At 36.8% G+C, this 20,998-nt stretch overlaps 1 protein-coding gene across 6 annotated transcripts in view; it reads right to left on the reverse strand.

Annotated features, from left to right (window-relative positions):
- The window catches only part of LOC149536833 (ARM repeat superfamily protein), a 245,597-nt gene that overhangs the window by 133,330 nt on the left and 91,269 nt on the right, over positions 1-20,998 (reverse strand). For 5 of the 6 annotated variants that reach the window (XM_089804937.1, XM_089804939.1, XM_089804940.1 and 2 more), the window contains one exon: positions 14,459-14,537. The exons of the other annotated variant lie outside the window; for it this stretch is intronic. In XM_089804937.1, the coding sequence (XP_089661063.1) occupies positions 14,459-14,537 (79 nt within the window). The remainder of the gene's footprint in view (positions 1-14,458; positions 14,538-20,998) is intronic. 6 annotated transcript variants of the gene reach the window in all.

Genomic DNA, 20,998 nt, shown 5'->3' on the forward strand with positions numbered 1-20,998 from the left:
CATTAAGGAATGGGCGTGGGCATCATGGGCTGGGTTAAAGGATATCTTCTTATTGGAGACTAGTTCAAATTTCTTTGTTGCATTATTTGAGTCTCCTAAACAGAGAAATGAGATACACAAGTGCAAAGGTTGGTTTTGTAAAGGTTCAAGTCTTTTCACTTTGATTTGGACTCCGAATTTTAAAACAGATGTGACAGCATGCCATTTTTTCCCCTATTGGATAGCCCTCCCATTGTTGCCTCTGGGATATAGAGACCCGAACATTGTGGAAATCCTTGCTAACAAATTGGGTATTTTCATTAAACATGACTTAATACCCTTTGAGTTGTGTTCTCTTTGACAACTCAAAGGTCCTGTCAAAGCAAATCAGTATTAAAACCAAATGGGGATCTTGGCATCAAAGTATTATCTTGCAGAATACGGATTTAGTTCAGAACTTTCAACATAGACTTGGGCATTTTAACACACAATGCAAGAACAAAATTCAATCAGAAGTGAGAGTGTGCAAAGATCAGTCTACAGATCTAGCTAAGTGCTCACACAATGAGTTAGTTCAAGGAAGGAAAACTTCGAATGAACTGGTCTTATTTACTTCACATAGACGTCCTTATCCACAAGACACTATGACACGTTGCTTTAAGATGCTCAGCAATTTTTTCACTTTTCTAAGGCAGTTAATTATGTATTGCAAATCTCAGGAAAAAATTTGTCATACTTCATCAGCAACCCTAAGGACGATAGAATGGGTTCAGCCAAAGGTCCTTCCTTCCAAGATAGACAGCATAGTTCAAAAGTTGATGTTTCAAGATTACCCAATTAAAATGCCCTATATGCACAAAGTGTTTGATAAAAATGTGGTAGGGAAATTAAAAGCAAGGAAATTACCTGATCACATTATCACAGAGCTGGCTATCAAGATAATTTATGACATAGTAGATTTAGAGAGAGTTATGCTCGTAGATGACTATGATTTTGGAAATATGATGCATTGTCAGGATACTTGTATTTTGCAGCATAGGAAGGAATGTGATTTTAATGAAGTCATGAGGGAAGAAGAAGAGGGAGATTTGCTTTCAAATGATCTTGATATTGGCAATGGCATGCATTGTCAGGGTACGGTAATTTGCAGCACACAAAGGATTGTGTTCTTAATGAAATGTTGAGGGCAGGTGTTAATAGTGAGGACTCTTAGGATATGCAAGGCTATTGTAAGGATATCAATGGCTTAATTCAGGATTCTCAAAACATTGGATTGGTTGCTAGCTCCTTCATGAAGATTAGGGAACAAGAAGATTACTTGGAAAACAGCAAGGCAGATTCTTCTAGACAGGGTTCACAAATGGATATGGAATTAGGAAAGAATCTGATTTCACCGGATGCTAATCAGCATGCTATCACGGATATGCATTATGAAGATCAGATTATTAATGTTGGCTTTGATTCAGAGGATCCTGACCAATACTCAAGTAAGGATATGCAAAAGGAAGTTCAGTATGACTGTAAAGGTGGATATGATCACAAATTAGTCCTATCTATTGAGCAGACTCATAGTCAGAACATACGGGGAAGAAAGCCTAAGGGAGTTAAGACAAAAGAGGAAATTGCAGCAGAAATTCTATCAACATTGGACAGTAAATTTACACCATCTAAAAGATTGACAAGGAGAACTAGATGTTCTCCTTGTCAGCAATGAAAATCGTGTCATGGCATGTCAGGGGCTTGAATGCTCCTGAAAAAAGAAATAGAATCAAGAAGGAACTTGATTCTATGAATGCAGACACTATATCGCTACAGGAAACCAAGATGTCACAGGAAACTTTTGGCAAGACAGTTGCCAAATGTTTTAAATGGAATTCGGTTCATAGAAAGGGGATAGGAGCTTTGGGTGGTATTGTTGTACTTTGGAACTTTGCTCATGTGCAAGGGCAGCTTCTGAAAATGAACAAATTCGAGCTCTCCTTCAATTTGATAAACGTTTATGGTCCTACTTCAATTCAAGACAAACAGAAATTGTGGTTAGACTTGACTCAGATTATCCAGATTCAAAGTGATCAGCATATTATTTTGGGGGGTGATTTCAATGCCATCCTAAAAATGACAAAAAATAATGGGGGTATTTGTCCACCATTAAAAACTATTCAAGATTTTTTGGGATTCGTAGAGGACAATAACTTGTTGGACGTTGAGCCTAATAATGGTATCTTCACAGGGACTAATAAAAGAGCGAATTTTGCCTAGATTGCAATCAAATTGGATAGGTTTCTCATTTCACAGGAATGGAAGTTAACTAACAACACCTTCCAATCAGATATTCTGCCATTACTAGGTTCAGACCACTTACCTATATCATTACTCATAAGCCCCCACTTGGCACAACATGATTTCAAGCATCAATCACCTTTTAAATTTGAACAGATATGGCTTCGTCATCCACAGTTCCTTCCCCTTGTTAAGCAATGGTGGATAAGTGCCCTACAGGATGAAGGATCAAATATGCACTGATTTGCTGCCAAACTAAAGTATATCAAGAAACAGATTTAAAAATGGAATGAAGTGGTTTTTAAAAAGTATATCAAGAAACAGATTAAAAAATGGAATGAAGTGGTTTTTAAAAACATCTTCAAAGAGAAAGGGAAAGTCAAACAGCAGTTGGCTGAAGCTTTTGACATAATTATTAAACAAGGCATGGATGGTGACACTTATCATAAACATAAAGCTTTCCAAATAGAATGGGAAGAATTATGCACTAGAGACGAGGAATATTGGTGACAAAAATCTAAAGAACTATGGTTAAAAAATGGGGACAAAAATAATTCCTTTTTCATGCATCAGCAAAGCAAAAAAGGGCAGCAAGTTGTGTTCCTTCCATTAACAATGCTGATACTGCTATACAAATTTCTGATAAGATTGGTATTCAAGATGAAGGGGTGAGATTTTTTAAGAGCCTACTTGCACCACCTACTAATCCTACATCTGGTGGACCTTCAGAGCATTATCTTCTGAATAATATTACACTCATTGTGTCAGATGTTGATAATATTGCTCTTATGGCTCCTTTCACCATAGAAGAGCTTTAAAAAGTTGTTTTTTCTCTTCCTCCGGATAAAGCCCTGGGTCCTAATGGTTATACAGCTCTATTTTTTCAAGCTTGCTGGAATTTCATAGGGTGGGAACTTCTGAATGTCATTGAAGAGTCAAGAAAAAGTAAATTTGTGCTACAATATTTTAACACTACCAATATAGCTATCATCCCAAAGATTAAAAGTCCCAAAACTTTTGCATACTTTCGACCAATCTCATTATGTAACACAATATACAAGATCATTACAAAGGCAATTTACTTGGGAATGCAATATCTCATTCCAAAATTGGTTTCTCAAAAACAAGGTGGTTTTGTTCCGGGTAGGGAGACAATAGAAGGAGCACTTGCGGCTCACAAGGTACTCCATTCGATTAACAGCAATAAATCTTCAATCTTCATGGTCAAGCTTGAAATGATGAAAGCATACGACAGAGTTAAATGGGACTTTCTCTTCAAAGTGTTGCAGAAATCTGGATTTGCAAAGGGTTGGTGCAAATGAATTAAACCCTGCATAATGGGTGCTTGGTTTTCAATTTTAATAAATGGAGTCCCAACGGGCTTCTTTTCATCCACACAAGGGGTTCAGCAAGGGGACCCTTTATCACCAATTCTGTTCATTCTCATGGCAGAAGCCTTTAGTAGAACTCTTCACAAACAACATACACGTGGCAATTAGATAGGTGCTAAAATTGAAGGTAGGGAAACTTCGGTAACACACTCTTTTTTTGCGGATCACACTTTACTTTATGGGGAGTCTAATGTTAATGAAGCCAGGTAGATTAAGCAGACTTTGGATCTCTATACTTCAACTTCAGGACAAAAGGTTAATGCATTTAAATTAAAAATATATTTGTTCAATACCAATTAGTCCATTTCAAATAGAATCATCAATATTTTGGACTTCTCAATCGACACCCTACAGTCAATATATCTTGGTTTACCTCTTTTCACATGGGCTAATAAAATTAGCAACTGGCACCCCTTATTGAAAGAATTAAATCTAGAGTTGTGGCCTAGAAAGCTTGATGGCTCTCCCTTGCACGCAGAATTCTCCTTATAAAATCAGTATTGTCAGCTATTCCAAATTATTATTTAGCGGTACTCAAAGCTCCTGCAACAGTGATTCAAACAATTCAGAAGTTACTGAGAGACTTCTTATGGACTGGGAATGTGAATGGCACGAAGAAAATTTTGCTTGTTTCTTTGAAAGATATGGCATAGGTAAAGTCACTGGGTGATGCAAGGGTTCATGACTTGGTAAATTGTAACAAAGATTTTGGGGGGAAGCTAGTGTGGCACATGTATTCTAAGCCACATACTAAATGGTTTCAAATTATGCAACAAAAATATCTTGACAATAATTGCTTGTCAAGAGTGCTATCTATTTTGGATCCAAAGGCTTGGCCATTTGGGATTTTATGATGTCTTCAAGAGATGTTGTGGTTAAATATATTACATGGGAAGTGAACAATGGTGTGAAGGTTAAGTTTTGAAGAGATTCATGGAATGGAGCCCCTCCGCTCATTAAGATAGATTTAAGCCAGGATTAGCTTACACATTCAGAGAGACTGTGGGGATGTCACCTTGTGGATTTTGTTTCAGCTGTATGTCTATTTTCTAGGAAAGTGATTTGGAAAGATCCGGATGAACTACCGGTATCAGATCAAGATAAGAAAAGATTTTTAGAAATACTTTCAAAGAAAACAATTTACTTGTCAGATAAAGAAGACAAGTTACTTTTGATCCTGAGTAAAAACGGTAATTATTCAATTAAGGAGGCCTATAGACTTCTACAGCAGCAGGAGGTCAGAAAGGTTCCTTGTCGGGCATATTCTTTTTGCTGGAATCTAGTCACTCTTCCTAAGGCGAGATACTTTGCTTGGATAGCTTTAAAGAAAAGGGCATTAACAAGTGATAGGCTAAACAAGCTCCATATCTCCCAACCTTTTAATTGTCGATTGTGTAACCAAGAAATTGAAGATGAGGATCATTTGTTTTTGAACTATCCATTTGCACAAAAATGTTGGATTTTTGTACTCAGAAAATTGCATTACTCCACCCCACTGCCCAACAAATTATGGGACCTTTTTCAGTTATGGCCAAAGCTACACTCCTCTTCCCTCTTTTCTAATTTATGGAAATGTATTCCAGCACTTGTGGTATGGGCAATCTATTGGGAACGCAACAAGAGGATATTTCGTCACAATCCATCAAATATTGACATGGTTCTTCAAAATCTAGAAAGATCTATTTCTGAGGTAGTTAATGCTAGTCATTCGAAGGTTCAATGTAATCCAATAGTATCTAATTGGGACAGCATAATCATTCGTGAATGCAAAGGCATACATATTCCTATCGGTTGGTCGCATAGCTCTTCAAATCAAAGTCCAAGACAGAGCTACAATGCATTGGTATCCACCTAGTCCAGGTTTTGTAAAATTAAATTTTGATGGTTGCTCGCGTGGTAATCCTAGTATTTCTGGAATTGGGGTATGTATTAGAGACAATCGGGGTGATGTATTAGCAGTTAAATCTTCTTCATTACAGCACAGCACTAATAATATGGTGAAAGCGCAAGCATTATTTGTAGGATTAGTTATTGCTAGAAAAGGCGGATTTCAGCACATACAAGTGGAAGGTGACTCAATGGTTATTATTAATGCATGTATTAAGCAGGAATCACATAATTGGAGACTAGCATATGTATTACAACAAATTTGGCTACTATTAGATACTTTTCAAGAAAATTATATGTCACATACTCTTCGCGAAGGGAATATGGTAGCAGATTACATGGCCAACCGGGGGTGTGAGAGTTTGTACATTGAAATAGATAAATCAGTGGGCTTGTTTCAGCATGATAATGATTTTCAAAAACTCATCGCAATCGACAAACAATATACTCAACATATGTAAAGAGTTTTGTGCCAGCATATGTAATGTTTAGTGTAGTTCAGCCTGTCTTTGGGATTTTCAAGGGTGTCTCAAGATGGCAGCTGCACTAACTTTTTGACCTCATTCTCTTGCATATATCATTTGTATTAAACAGTGATGTTGGGTTTTCTTTATGGTGCTTTCCCAATTGAGTTTTTGAACCATTTTATTATATAATAATATATATAGTGGCACGTCTACTTTTGCTTTTAAAAAAAAATTGAGGGAAAATTTTATGAAAACCCATTAGAAATTTTTTAAGGGAAAAAATTATGAAACCCCATAAAGAAACCTTCATGCGACAAAATATGACACTTTTACAATAATAGATAGTTTTTAATATCTCTGTTTAGTATCTAATGGTTATCTATTATAATCTCCAATAAATATTAGAATGTTTCTATTATTTAGCTTCTTGTTTCTAGAATAGAATGTTTCTATTCTTTACAATTGTTTCTTAAGGAAACAAACAAATATTTACCTATGTTCCCCTGAGTTTCCGGTACAAGGAGGGCGGGGGACAGCAAGACGGGTTTTCGAGACAGCAAATTTTTTTAGCGATTTTGGGGACGGGGGAGGACAGCCAATGGGTACGGCTATATAGGAAAATTTTAAAATATACATTGAAATTTGCAAATATACGTGTCATTCATATGAAACTAAGCACAAAGCATGTCATCTAAACACTATAGAACCATAATATACAACATTTGAATGCCATCTAGGAAATAATATCCGATTTCAATACTCAATTGTCAAAATGCATATCAATATTAGTGAACAATATCATAATGATAAACATGATAAATCTGAAAATCTAAATCTAAATATGCCTAAAGCTATACGCCCAAAGGCTAGAGAGCTGCCATAAAGTAATACGTATCAATGTATCATAATCATGTTGACGTTCAACATAAAAAACATAACATAGAAAAATGAAGCAGATTGCTACTCCTATTCTGCCTCTATCGTATTTGGAGCAGTTTGGGCCCACCTTGGCGACCTAGTAAGGAGCCTTAAAATTATTTTTTAATATTCACTTTTTAATTTTTTTGCATTAAAAAAAATCAAAAAAAAATTAAAATTAGAAAAAAAATGGGGACGACTGGCTGTACCCAGTACAGTTGGGTGACACCTAGGCATCCCCTTTTCGTACAGGGGACGATTTTTTTCCCCAATCGTCCCCAAGTTTCGGGAACGTCCCCTGGTAATTTGCCCTTTTCAGGACGGCTGGGGGACGTCCCATACCCATCCCCTCATCCCCGGGACGTCCCTGTTTTTGAAACTGCTGGTTTTAGGCCGGCTACATGTTGCCAAGGAACATAGATATTTACCAATTACTTCGTAATATGGTATCCAAGTCAATACTCCAAAAAAATTCAAAAATAATTATAGTTTCTTGGTCAAGATTATCTGCCCTTTATTTTCGAAATTATTTATATGCATCTTTGTTCCCAAAACAGCTGGTTCGTCTTGGGTTTTTTGCCCAAAAATTGCACCATTTTGTCTGTAACTCATGCGATTTTTTGGAGGTCTATTGGGCACCATTTCTCTGCAAGTCCCACCCAAATGTTTTTGTCACTCACGTCCAAATTTCTCTTAAAATCGTGTCTATTTTGTGGCCCGTTTTTACCACTTTTAGAATATAAAAAATGGTCGGTTTTGCAGTGTTTAGACACGTCTAGGGTTTTTACAAATCTATGGTCTTGATTTGCACCTAGAAGCTGCAATTTTCTCTGCAAATCCACCATATTTCTAAGCTTTTTGCACCTAGGGCCATTTTTAGTCGAAACCCTAATTTTTGGTCCCGAATCCAAAAAAAATTACAGATTCTTGACGGGTTTTTCCAAACTTCAACTAGGTTGTCAACCATTCTTTTGGGTGCCCCAATTTTCAAGCCAGTGGATCCAAAATCTAACAACATATTCTTTGTATGTTTTTTGAGCTCTCTTTTGGGTACCTCTTCAGTTTTTTGGGTCTTCTGATTTTTTTGCCTCAAAGTACATGCCTTCACAGATTTTCACGTTTTTTCACTAAAGAATGTACTATGGCATCTCTGACTAATATTTTGCCCCAAGGGAAATCATAAGTTCAACGGTCACAATTATGGCACACAAAAAAAGAAAATGCTAACCATCTTTGAATATCGCGACAACGATCAAGTGGTTCTAGGTACTACAACTCGACCTACTCAAGCTAGTCCTAATCAGATTACATATCATCAACATTATCAGGGGGCAGTGATGCTTCTCAAATTATCCGTCGCTGATGATCAACGCCCTCAGATTTCGTCCGGCAAGACTGCTACCAAGATATGGGAGCATCTCAAGACACCTCATGAGACTTCAGACAAAAGCAGAGCCTTCTTTCTCAAGTACATTGTGTTTTTTATTGTCATGGATGAGCGAAAATCGCTCCAAGACCACTTGAATAGAATTCAGGAAATCCGTGATCAGTTACTTGCCATTGGACACAAGACAAAGGAAGAGGACATTGTGGTCACAACCCTCGAGAGTTTACCCAAATCCTACAAGCATTTTATCGAGACTCTCAACATCACTTTTACTAGTGTTGATCTAAAGTTCACAGATCTCTGCACACTTTTTCTTCAGCAAGATCGGTGGAAACAACAGTTTGGTAGCAGTGCCAGCTCCACCTCCACAAAGAAAGCCTTTGTTGTTGAATCCTTTCAAAAGGATAAGAGTAAGTCTAATTCATAGCAGTCTTCTCAGCAAAAGTCCTCTGCTCCAGCTTTAGAAGGCTCTAGGAAAAAGAACATTAAATGCAACTATTGACACAAGTATGGGTACATGAATGTTGAATGTCGAAAGCGCTTAGCTGCCCTATCTAAGCACTCTAGTTTGCAGCCCACAATGAACAGTGCAGAGCACACTGAGAAGACAAAATCTGCCTTTTACGTATTTTGATAGCTTCGTACTCCAGATAGATTAACAATTAGGAAGGCTATTACAATAATAGTTAGTTTCTATTATCTTTATTTAGTATCTAATGGTTATCTATTGTAATCTCCTATAAATATTATAATGTTTCTATTATTTAGTTTATTGTTTCTATCCTGTTTCTCTTCTTTATGATTCTTTCCCAAAGAAACATCGTTCAATCTCTTGTATAAATTGATCTCTTGATCATTGTTAATAAAAAGCAAATATTTTCCAGTTACTTCGTAATAGATACATCCTGTGTTAAATGCAAGTGCAATGCAACCTAAATCATAGACTTGCTGAAACCAAGAAATGGCACGATCAAAGCCCTTAACCAAGCTTGCAATTTTCAGCAAAAATCTTTGATGACAAACCACAAATTTCATGAAATACCTCTAACAAAAGGGGTTCAGTTTTTTCTTAAAAAGTTTGCCAAATTTATGAAATCCCCTAGACCTACTCTAGTATCATGTTATGGTAAAATGGTGTTGTTCTAGTTGCATTAAATAATGGAGATGAAAACTCCTTAAATTGATTTACAAAGACGATGTTCCTAAAAGAAACAATCGTGACCCAAAGACGGAAATAGGAACTACTTAATAAACTAAGATGAGCATTATAGAAACACTCTAATATTCTAATAGGTTAAGAGGGTCCTAATTGGCAATTATTCCCATTTATGAGGTCAAAATGTTCAAGATTACTCTCTGTTTGGTTCAGTTTGGCACATTTACTATTTCTACTAAGTGACATTTTCAAGAAAGTCAAAGTCAATATTTATAGTGGGGCACTTGAGCAGGGTTTGATTGCAATGCTCATTGCTTTGATTACATTGTGAGGGATTTGCTATTTCATAGTAAGTGGTCGATGGAGAGGACCCTTACTATTTTTAGTAAGGTAGTTGGGTGCAAAGTGGACACTATGGTTAACATCCAAGTTCAGACAGAATCAAGAAATAATGATTATTTGTGGAATTATATAATTAATGATACAGTGCAATTATAATATAAGATATTTTAAATCATTTTATGTGCATGGGGTCATGGCCATCATTTAAGTGATTCTAAAACTGCACTATTTAGTAACAACCTAGAGGCTAAATAGTAAAGTATTTTAATAAAGTTGTGTGCACACATTTATTATTACTTGAAATGATGTTAAATGATAAAGAAGTTTCTAGAAGGGATTCACCAGCTTATTATTGAATGTAACTCATTATTATTTGATCATTTTCAACACTTGGCTTTGTGCTTTGGCATTTTGGAGGTGGGACCTAAGGTTTTGCTGCAAATTGGTCTTGGAGAGACAGCTCCTCTTTCATTGGTCTAAAAGATCATCTGAAGTTTTCTAATTAGTGGCATTATCTTAGAAGTCACATTGTGCTTGATTGGAGTTGTTTTATCAACATTTTCAGAGATTACTTAAAGCAGATCAGAATTGATTGAAGATGAGCATTAATAAATTTCTTCATTGTTGGTTGTCTCTTCTTCATTGGCACACGGGAATCATTAATGCGCAGACTGGAAGTGATAATCTACAAAAACAAATCAACGGTTTGATGATTTCATTGCTGCCATATATTGGACAGGGGTTCATATTCTTTCTATTGTATGATTGTTACAAAATTTATACTTCATTCTAGCAACCATGAATGGAAGAGGGTTTCAGGGCATATCTTACCTGTAAGTTCCTGAGCTGTAACTCCTAGATTTTCTGGGAATTAGATAATAGGAGATATTTTATCAACTAGATTGTCAATATTTTGTGAAAATACTTAGCATCTAAACTGATATAAACATCTAGATTTTGAAGTTGTATATTCCCTATGTAATGTCTAGTATTTGAGTTGAAATAATAATTGCAATCTCTTTTATTTTGCACTACATTGTTGTATCAAACAGAGCAAATATATCAAAAAACATTAAACCCCAAACAAAGGCAAGCAAAGATTTGGAAAGTAAATATCCTATCAAGGATGGGATACAACATTGTTATGGTAAATCAATGTTGTTATTGTAATTGTTTTAATTTTAGGAGATGAAAGCTCCTTATAAAGATTTACAAAGATAATGTTTCTAAAAGAAACAATTGTGAACTAAAGGCGATAATAAAAACTACCTACTAAACTAAAGAGTAGCTAAGATGGCCATTAAAGAAATATTAGAATATTCTAATACCCTCACTTAATAGTTATTGTCTAACTGTTGCCTTTTGTTCACAAATTTTTCAAAACATTTTGCCATTGCGAAGGCCCTCCTTGGATCTAAAAACTGTTAATGACCAAGAAGCCATCCAACGGAGAAAGGTGCCCCCTTCTTTAGAATGCTCTACAACAAGAGACAAGAGCCTGACACTAAGTCTCCCACTAAGATGAGTTTACACTAAGCCAATCAGCAAACATCTAACCAGAAATTATCACAAAACATCCAACTTGATGTTGGATAACAGGGTTGCTCTTCCCTAGGGACAGAGACAAACATTGAGAACAGCTAGCACAATTTCGAAGAAAAATTAGCAAACTCTCCAAACTTCGCAAATGAACATGATGCCCCAAAACAAACTGCAAAAAGCCATAAATTTTTAGGAGAAATATCAAACACAATTTTTGGGGTGAAAAATCGATCAAAACCAAAGAACAGAATCCAAGAGATGGATCAGAGAGTATAATGCCTCATTTTCAAGGAAAAATGATAAAAATTATTATTAGATAAATTTTGAGGAAAAAATCATAAGCCCAATGGATAATTTTTGAGGAAAAAATTATAAACCCAAAAGAGATTTTTTAAAGGGAAAATTTTATGTAAGCCCATCAGAAATTTTTTGGGGAAAAAAATGAACAACCCATCAAAAAAAAAATTTAATGGAAAAAATATGAAAAAACCCATTAGAAATTTTTTAATGGAAAAAATATAAAAAAACAATTAGAATTTTTTTATGGGAAAAAATTATGAAAAATCCATTTGAATTTTTTTTAATTATAAAAAGTTAAAACCCATTTGAAAATCTTCATGAGGCAAAACACAAGACTTTGCATGGTAAAACAACACATGCAATTCATATGCAAACACATACAACCTTCAAAAATCACAGACTTTTTCCCAAACCAAGAAATCAAACAATCAAAACCCTCAACCAAGCTTGCGATTTTCAGCAAAAATCTTCGAAAACAAACCACAAATTTCATAAAATACCCCTAGCAATTTTTATTTTTAAAAATCAAAAAATCAAATTTTTAGAAAGAAATTTGATCAAAACAGGCTCGAATTTTTCTTAAAAAATTCGCAAATTTTATGAAATCTCATCAACCTGCTCTAATACCATGTTATGGTAAATGGATGTTTTGTCGTAGTTGTTTTAAGAAGAGGAGACAAAAGCTCCTTATATAGATTCACAAAGACAATGTTTCTAAAAGAGACGATCGTGAACTAAAGACTATAATAGAAACTACCTGACAAACTAAAGACTAACTAAGATGACCATTAAAGAAATATTACAATATTCTAATATACATATGCAGTGATCATGTAAGCAATGCGAAAGATCAGAGAAGTATATGTTAACAAGTCAGCAGTGTTTTTATTTGCCATGTGATATGTATCGTTAAGGAAGGGTTACTGAATATATCACAAAACAGTGTCACCTAGTAGAGAGAAAATACAAAATTATCATTGCAGCATATAATAGTCAATAATGGATGAAATAAAATACGATAATATTGACTGATAGCTTAATAAACATACATTATTAATATTGGTTTAAGAGAAGGTTGGCTAATCAATTTTTAGGTGATCAAGCAATTGGGTAACGGCTGTGAAAAAGATTATGTTTATAACAGCGATTTGGGTAAGACATGGACAAGCATGGATTACCAGCAACAATCAATAATTATTTAAGAAAACATAAAACTCAACAATATTCTTTATCAAGCCAAAAGACTGATTGTGTGATTAGTTATGAAAATCATATTATCATCAATAATGATATAAGTCAATGACTGTGAGTAGATTGCAGCCGTTGACTAGTCACTAAGCTATCGATTAGCAAAGGATTTGTATACTGTGATCGGCAATTATGTGAAGACAGAATAGTGATTAATTATCGGCAGTCACCAATTAGTAAGATGGCTAATCGAAGTCATAATGATAGCTAACCAATTACATATAGGGGAGGTGATTAACATAAAGGTAATAAAATAGAGCGATCGGTAATGAAGTGGTGCATTTAGCAATAAGGAAAGGAGAGACTAATAAGACATGTACCTTGGCATCATGTCTTATATTCCAATCACAATATATATGAAGGCATTCCCCATCATCATCAGACTTAAAAATTTATGCACCTTTAATCCTTTTAATTGGATCTGCTCATTCGAGCAATTGCCCATTCAGCATAATTTGATTGCAAGCATATAAGTAGAATCAGACACAGCACCATTGACTGCAAGGGAGGAAAGTACATATCAGACACAGCATCAAAACCATTGTCAAATGTTATGATATCAGCATCAGACGCAAAAACTATTCTTGCTATAGGTAACATTATCTATCATATAATGCGTGTTTTTTAAGATTATATCAGAGACAGTGATTCATAATGCTATTATCTATATCATTATATCTCATTGCATAAGTACATTGCCATATTTGACATAGCAGAGATCCTAAGAGCTATATCATTATATCTCATAATATCTGCTATTAGCTATTAGCTAAATCATTACATCTCATTGCATAAGTACATTGCAATTACCTCAATTCAGTTAAGCATACATTTAATAGCATATATCAGATATAGCAAGTGACATTGATAGTTACAATTTCATATACAATTGTATTCATCATAGTTTGCAGACCCAGATTCTGAGTACTCGGTAAGCCCAAAATTTTCAATTCAGCAAGAACTTGAGAAACACTCGACACAAAGTCGGGAAAAAGTTGGCGAATTACAATGTACTATAGTAAAATATCTTAAAGAAACATATTTATTTTGTAAAAATCAACTGCTGTATTAAATTGATGTTGACATCTGGAAAAAGAAAATGCAAAGTTTATAGCAAAAACATGTGAAAAATGCATTTTAACCAGTGTTTTACCCATGTCAACATTTTACACATGTTATTTTTGCATCTATAAAATGTGAGTTAAACTTCTTACAACTCACCCAACAAAAAAATTGAGTGTTTGGCAACTCTAAGAGTACTCGCAAAGTTTGAAAACTATGGTATTCATATTCTCAACTACAGAAATTTATTGCACTATCAGATATTATAATTCTAGGGAATCTAAGTAATTCCCATAATCCCTACTTATCATATAAATGGACATTACAGATTGATGCCATAGAACTAATAAACAATTATTTCTTAGAATTAATTTTACTTTTACCTATCACAACGCATGCATGCTTCAATCATTTAAGCAAACAAAAATGGCAAGACCATTTTTTATATTGCTTTCCAAGAAAAACATTAGGTGCATAAATAATTAGGAGCAGAACACACCTTCATTTTCACTTGAAGAGGTGCTAAACAATCTCACAAGCTTGGCAATATAAAGACCTTGCAATTTTTCATTTCCTGTCTACAAACAGAAATCTTTTAGATTGTCAGCTGCAATCATCAAAAAACACCCTTTTCATTCCAACAAAGGAATAATAAGTTTAGTTGTCATTTAAAATAATTCAAATTCAACTTTAACGAATGCGAACCATTTCAGATAAAGTGAAAAAATTATGAATATGAGGCCCATATAAATTCACATTTTCTCAAGAGCTATGTCTGATCAGGCCCGAAAAGCTGCTCGTCATATAGAGTCTAGACTAATGGGTTACATAAATAGTTTGGTATTGTTTGAAAGTTTGCAAACAAATTTGTGAATACTCATTTATTAATTTTTCATAAATGACTAGTCCGATGTCTAAAGAAGACCGAACTAATAATCTAAGGTTAGAAGTTTCAAGATCACAATGTTGTGGTTTACATGAGACAAGAAGATTAATGACATTCACAAAGGAAAATCAGGCAGTGTAGAAAACCGGGTGTGGAATTCAAGAAGCCGAAGCAGCAAAACCACTCCATATCTATAATCCATGTATCCAGATATGGAGAAGTGGTTGGCACATCTTCGTAAGATTGACCATGGACAAAAAGGTTTAATCATAGTGACTTTCAATATGGCTAAAGGAAAGAGGACATATATTGCCAGAGCCCAATGTTTATATAGAAATGGCAAGACTGTATTTATGACTTTGAGATGAGGGCTTTGATACCAAAATAAAAGTCATCAAAAAGCATTTTTAAACAAATTGCAAACAGTTTAAGGGATTACTGCTACTCACAAAAATACCATTCCAAGTGATCCAGGAAGCATTATTAAATGGTTCGAGTGAGCGTCTCTATTCATTCCATTGACGGAAATATCAATCAGAATCATATGCAGTTATCATGAATATTCAAATATTCTATTGAGCAGTTCAAAGGAGTTATCAGGAAAGGAAGAGCTTGGGAATCTATTGGTTTTGAGGTTCAAAAATTTGCAGGTTCATTTAAGAGTTAAACATTTCCATTCAACAGAAACCTATTCCCATGTGAACTGTCACATAGAAAATGAATCACTATGCAGAAAAAATAGATAGTAGTTGTGCCTTCCTTCTGGTTATATTGTCATTTTCCCGGCATGAAACCTCGCAGAACTGAATATTGCCACTGGAGTATATTATCATGTAATTTGATTTGAGCATCTACGTCATTGTCGTCGGTAGAAATTGTGCATCGGCCGACGGGTCCCTTCGGTAAAAGCTCTTGTTATGTAGCCGACGGTAAATAGTTTGTAGCGAACATGATGTATCTGGCCGACGGATACCTTCGGGAAGTTCGTCGGAAAGTATTTATAACCCCTTCGAGAAGCATTGTAGGGATATCATATCATACCATGAAAGCATAATGTACTGTTGGTATATGCGAATAATAATAAGAGTTTTGCTGGTTTCTATTCATGTTCGTATTATTTGTCTGTGTGTGTTTCTTAATTAACTTATGCGGTAAACATTTGGCGCCGTTGCCCGATGGACCTGGTACGCAGGCAGGGGGATATGAATTAAATGCCGAATCAGTTGAACAAAGATAAGAGTAAGCTGAAGGAAAAAGATGACATACGCATTGCGCGGGAAAATTTAATTTTGGCTCAGCAGATAGAGCGGCGAAGGAGATTTCAGAGGATTCCCGACGGAAACAAGAGCGCGTAAGGATTGTTGAAGGAGACTCGACAACGGCTTGATTTGGTGGAAGAAGCGAGGGAGGAGTTTCTGAACCTACATACGCCACGGGAAGAGAATCCTAACGGAAGGAGATCGACTCGCACGGCTCGGAGTGCCGAAGGAGCACGAGCGTGGAGTGACCTTTTCGTCCGAGATATACTTCCGGAACAAACAGCTTCGGTTGATGAACCCTCTTCTTCACCAAACAGTGCAGGTGTTGAAAACAGTGCGGAAGCAAAAAACAATGCGGGTGTTGAAAACAGCGCGAGAGTGCAAAACAGCGCAGGTACACAACAAAACCCTCGACATACAATGATAATGGCAGGTCCGAAGGAAAAATTGCCTAAATTTGATGGTGATTAAGCAGCTGATCCCATTCGACATTGTAAAACATGTGAAATGATCTGGAGGGCAAATGGCATAACAGATACAAACGAATGGATCCGACAATTTCCTGCTAACCTACGGGGTGTTGCGATTGATTAGTTTATTGATGTTGATCCACAGAAATTAAATAGTTGGGATAATATTAAGGAGTTCATCGCGGAATTTCAACTTTTGCATGATGATAATGAAATTGTAGCCGAGATATTCAATACCAAGCAAAAGAAGAATGAAACAGTACGGGTCTTCGCCAAGAGATTGAAGGACTTAATCAGTAAAATGGAGAATAAGCCGGCAGATGGACTCCAGAAAAGATGGTTCATTGAAGGCCTTCACCCGAAGCTGCGGAAAAAGATGAAGATCGTGCCACCATCCACATACAATGAAGCGTACAATCGGGCAATGAACCTCGAAAGTGACCAGAAGACAAAGAAGAAAAAGAAGACCAACTCGTCCGATTCAGATGACGATGCATCCTCAGGAGATGATGGCAGCGATGACGAAGGAAACAAGAAGGTCTGTGCCCTCCAGAAGGACATGATGCGGATGATGAAGGAATTCAAAAACATGAACAAGGAAACTAAGGGCAATGACCTATGGTGCACGGAATGTAAGAAAGAAGGCCATACGAAGGGATCCTGCCCGAAAGATCAATTTTGTGAAATTTGTCAGATCCTGGGACACTCGGTAAAGGAATGCCCTTTCAATTTAAAAACAAGGACACCGCAGCAAGTGTTCCTGTCACAGGAGGCATCCCCGTCAAGAGGGAATGGGAACACCAGTACGGACGGTGCCACATCAAGCGGATACAGAAACAATCGGCACGATCCAAGCAACAACAGCAATAACAACAATGCTGGCAACAACAACAATGGAGGAAGGAGTCGAATCCAGTACGATGCGAATGGTCGACCAATTGTTCAATGCCGCGCATGCAATCTGTGGGGTCACTTTGCCCGCGAGTGCACAACGACGAACACACCGAAGCTTCTATGCCGTTGGTGTGGACCTGGAGATCATGATGATACTAAGTGCCCGAAGTCCGGAGTAAACTTGATTACTGTAGGAACATACGAGGAAGAAGTTCTGGCAATCACTCGGAAGCAGGCGAAGCTATACCCTGACCCAACAGAAGAAAAGAAGAGACTGGAGGAAGCAAGGGCAGAGATCCAGAAAGTAACACAGGCAGAAACAGCACACTTGAAGGACATGCCAAGTACTTCCATCCGGAACTGTGCAGAACAGAACATTGTACGGCAAATATTGCAAGCTGAGATACCCATCAGGATAAATGATCTGTTGCTCACGATGCCTTAACTCCGTACGGCTCTCACAAATATAGTCCCAAGTGCTAAGCAACCCGTACAGCAAGACAATGACAAACAGGGGGGTACAAGTGCCAAAGATCCGATGTTATTAGCTCTTTCCTCTGGACGCTATCCGGCGGTTGTTGAAATGGGCATTCTCGAGACTGTGCTAACGGACACGATCGTCGACAGAGGATCCGGTGTCAATGTGCTACCAGAGGATGATTGGAAAAAGTTGGGACGACCGACATTATGGCCACCTACCTTCCAGCTGTGTTGTGAGGTTTTCACACATCGCCCCAAAATCTTGGGGACCCCCTTTTAAATCGCCTTTAGGGCCAGTGGAGAAGGTTAGATGTATTTTTCGCCCGGTTTCAACTTGATTTTCCAGAGCTATCAGTTCTATCCTTAGGCCGAATAAGTTCAAAATTGATTTCAACTTGGCAGGATAAGATTGTGAATTTCGTACTTAGACGATTTCTTTTGAAAATTTGGATTTAATTGTAAATTTGAATGATTTTCAAATAAGGAAATTTTTCGTTAGACTTAGGTTCTTGGAAAATCTTTTTTTTTTTGGTGAAATAGAATTTAATTTTGTAAGATGAAGTTAAATTGCAAAATCAATTTTTACTCTAGAGGCAATTTTATTTTTTGTCATAAAATTTTAATTATTTAGCAAAATCGATTTAGAGGAAAATTGCAAAAATTGGCTTTAATAGATTAAATTTGCCTTGAAAGCTTTTGGTATTTAATGAAATTGGTAAATTAATATTAAGAAATGGCTTTTGGTTAGCCAAAATTCAACTTCAAGGATGTATTAATTAGCAAACCCTCATTAAATAGAAATTTTTGGCATCCCCAAGGCACCATTTAATTTCATTTTGCAATTTGTGGTTAATTAGTAAATTAAAAGTGCAGTTTTCATTTTAGAAAATTAAAATTTTGGCAAAGTATTTAAAGTGGGCCACTAACTTAGCTTTAATTTTGGTTTTTTTTTTCCTCTATAGGACCAAGTCGGCCAGCATGGGAGGAAGGTGAAAGCTGCTATAAAGGGAGTCCCCTCCCATTTCATTTTCATCAATTCATTTGCTCCTCATGCTTGGGCGAATTTGAAGCAAGGGCAGATTTCCAGACTTGGGCGAAATTGGTGGAAGGCAGTTTTTTGGCGATTTTTGGGCAATTTCTCCATTGCCATTGTTGGGCGATTTGTCTAAGGGCCAGATTTTTTGCGTTTTTGGAGATTTTTGCTCCACTTTGTGGGCTGCGATTTGTGCCCTAGGTGGCAGATTTTACAGATTTTGCTCCTTCTTTGCTTGGGCGAATTTTGTGGAAGGGCAGATTTTTTTTTTCATGCTTAGCCGAATTTTGTGGGAGCCGAATTTTGTGGGGGCCGAAATTTGTGGAAGACAAAATTCTGATTTTCTAGAGGGGCTGCAATTTTTATATCAGATTTGGGCAATTTTGTTGGGAGAAGAAATACATATGAAAGTTTGATTTTTGCATAGAAGGCAAGTGTTGGATAAGCTTAGAGGCTTTGTTTTCTAATTTGCAAAGGGATTTGTAATTCTTTGATGTCATATCCCGGGTTCCGAAAAGTTGCTGTAAGATTATTAGTTAAGGTGAAAGTCATCATCTAGAGTTGCAAGGAGTGCTTAAGCTGACATCCATTTTTTCGCTCTTCTCTAAGAATTGCACTACTTGGTTCTTCTTGCCTTTTGGTCCACCACTCTACCATCCCGTAATAGGGCGACGAGCATGGAGGATGATAGTGCAAGTAAGAATCCCAAGCGGGCAAACGCTAAGAAAGACAAAGAGGATATGACGCCCAAAACTTCCTTCTTCTCGAAAATGAAGAAAATAACCAATACTAATATCGCTACAGTGGACATGATACGGATGAGGGACAGACTAAAGGAAGGACAATCCCCCTTGGCAAAAAGGATATTGTACATGCAGCAGCTTTTCCTCCTACTTTGCCTTGTCCGGAATTGATTATGGAGTGTGCATCCAGATTTGATCTAGACAGTAAATCCATCATTTTTGGCGAAGGGAAGAGAGTGTTGGCCAACATTGGCGAACAAGCAATTGAAGAGACATTTAATATTCCCCAGAGAAAGGGCATGACAGTTGTAATGGTGGATCAGGCGGCCAAATCATTTCAAGGTAACCAAGAGGCCTACTTCTCACATCTAAAGCGGAATTGGATACACGAAGGAAGGAAAGGAGTTAACAAATCAACAAGGCTTACAGTGGCAGATTTCAAGCCGGAATATGGCGATCTCATTGTTCTTCTCAGCCGGATCATGGGCCTAGCTCAAGCTATGCAATTCGAAAACTGGATGTACTTCTTCATTGATGAAATTGAAAAGGGAAAAGGAAAATTTGATTGGGCTAGGATCATAAGTGAAAATTTAGAGTTGCAACTTAGAACAGTTCAAAACCAAAGGCAATTCTACATAGGATCCTATCTGTTTTACTTAATTGCTAGATTGTATGAGAGTCCGGGACTTAGGGCCTTAGGAGAGATTGGTAATGGGCCGGGGCAATATTTGGTGCATGAATGCTATCCGCAGCTTCATTTGCACAATAACAAGGATTACAAGATGTTTTGCGATGCATTCGCCATGAAGACAGTAAGGGTATTACAAGGGCCGCCTGCTAAGAGACTTTCATCGGAAGCAGAAGCAAGGATTAAGAAGTTTGGGAGTTGGTTCATCCAATTCCCGCAATTCGCATACATTAGAGTGGCAGGAAGTACAGTTTGTCCCAAGAGGCTTCCAAGATACCCGCCCGACAAGGTAGTTTTGATGGAATTGGCTAGGCAGCTTGAGCACTATGATAGAGTAATGAGGAATGAGGGGAAAACAGGCGTTTCCTTCTCAATTATAATTGGCAATGATAGTTGCCCAAATCGGGCCACCTTTGAGGCTGCGGAAAAGGAATTGGAGTGGTATCATCTAGGATGGTACAGAGCAAGGCAAGGATTCGACCCTGTTGGTCTTATCAAGGCATCTCATGGAAGCGAATTTAAGCATGTTCCCACTATAGAGGACTTTTGGGCCAATGCAAAGGATGATTTCCATGTGAGAAAGCTA

Source organism: Cupressus sempervirens, chromosome 10 (genome assembly GCF_028749045.1).
Source record: "Cupressus sempervirens isolate cs-2001-9-10 chromosome 10, ASM2874904v1, whole genome shotgun sequence".
Taxonomy (NCBI): domain Eukaryota; kingdom Viridiplantae; phylum Streptophyta; class Pinopsida; order Cupressales; family Cupressaceae; genus Cupressus; species Cupressus sempervirens.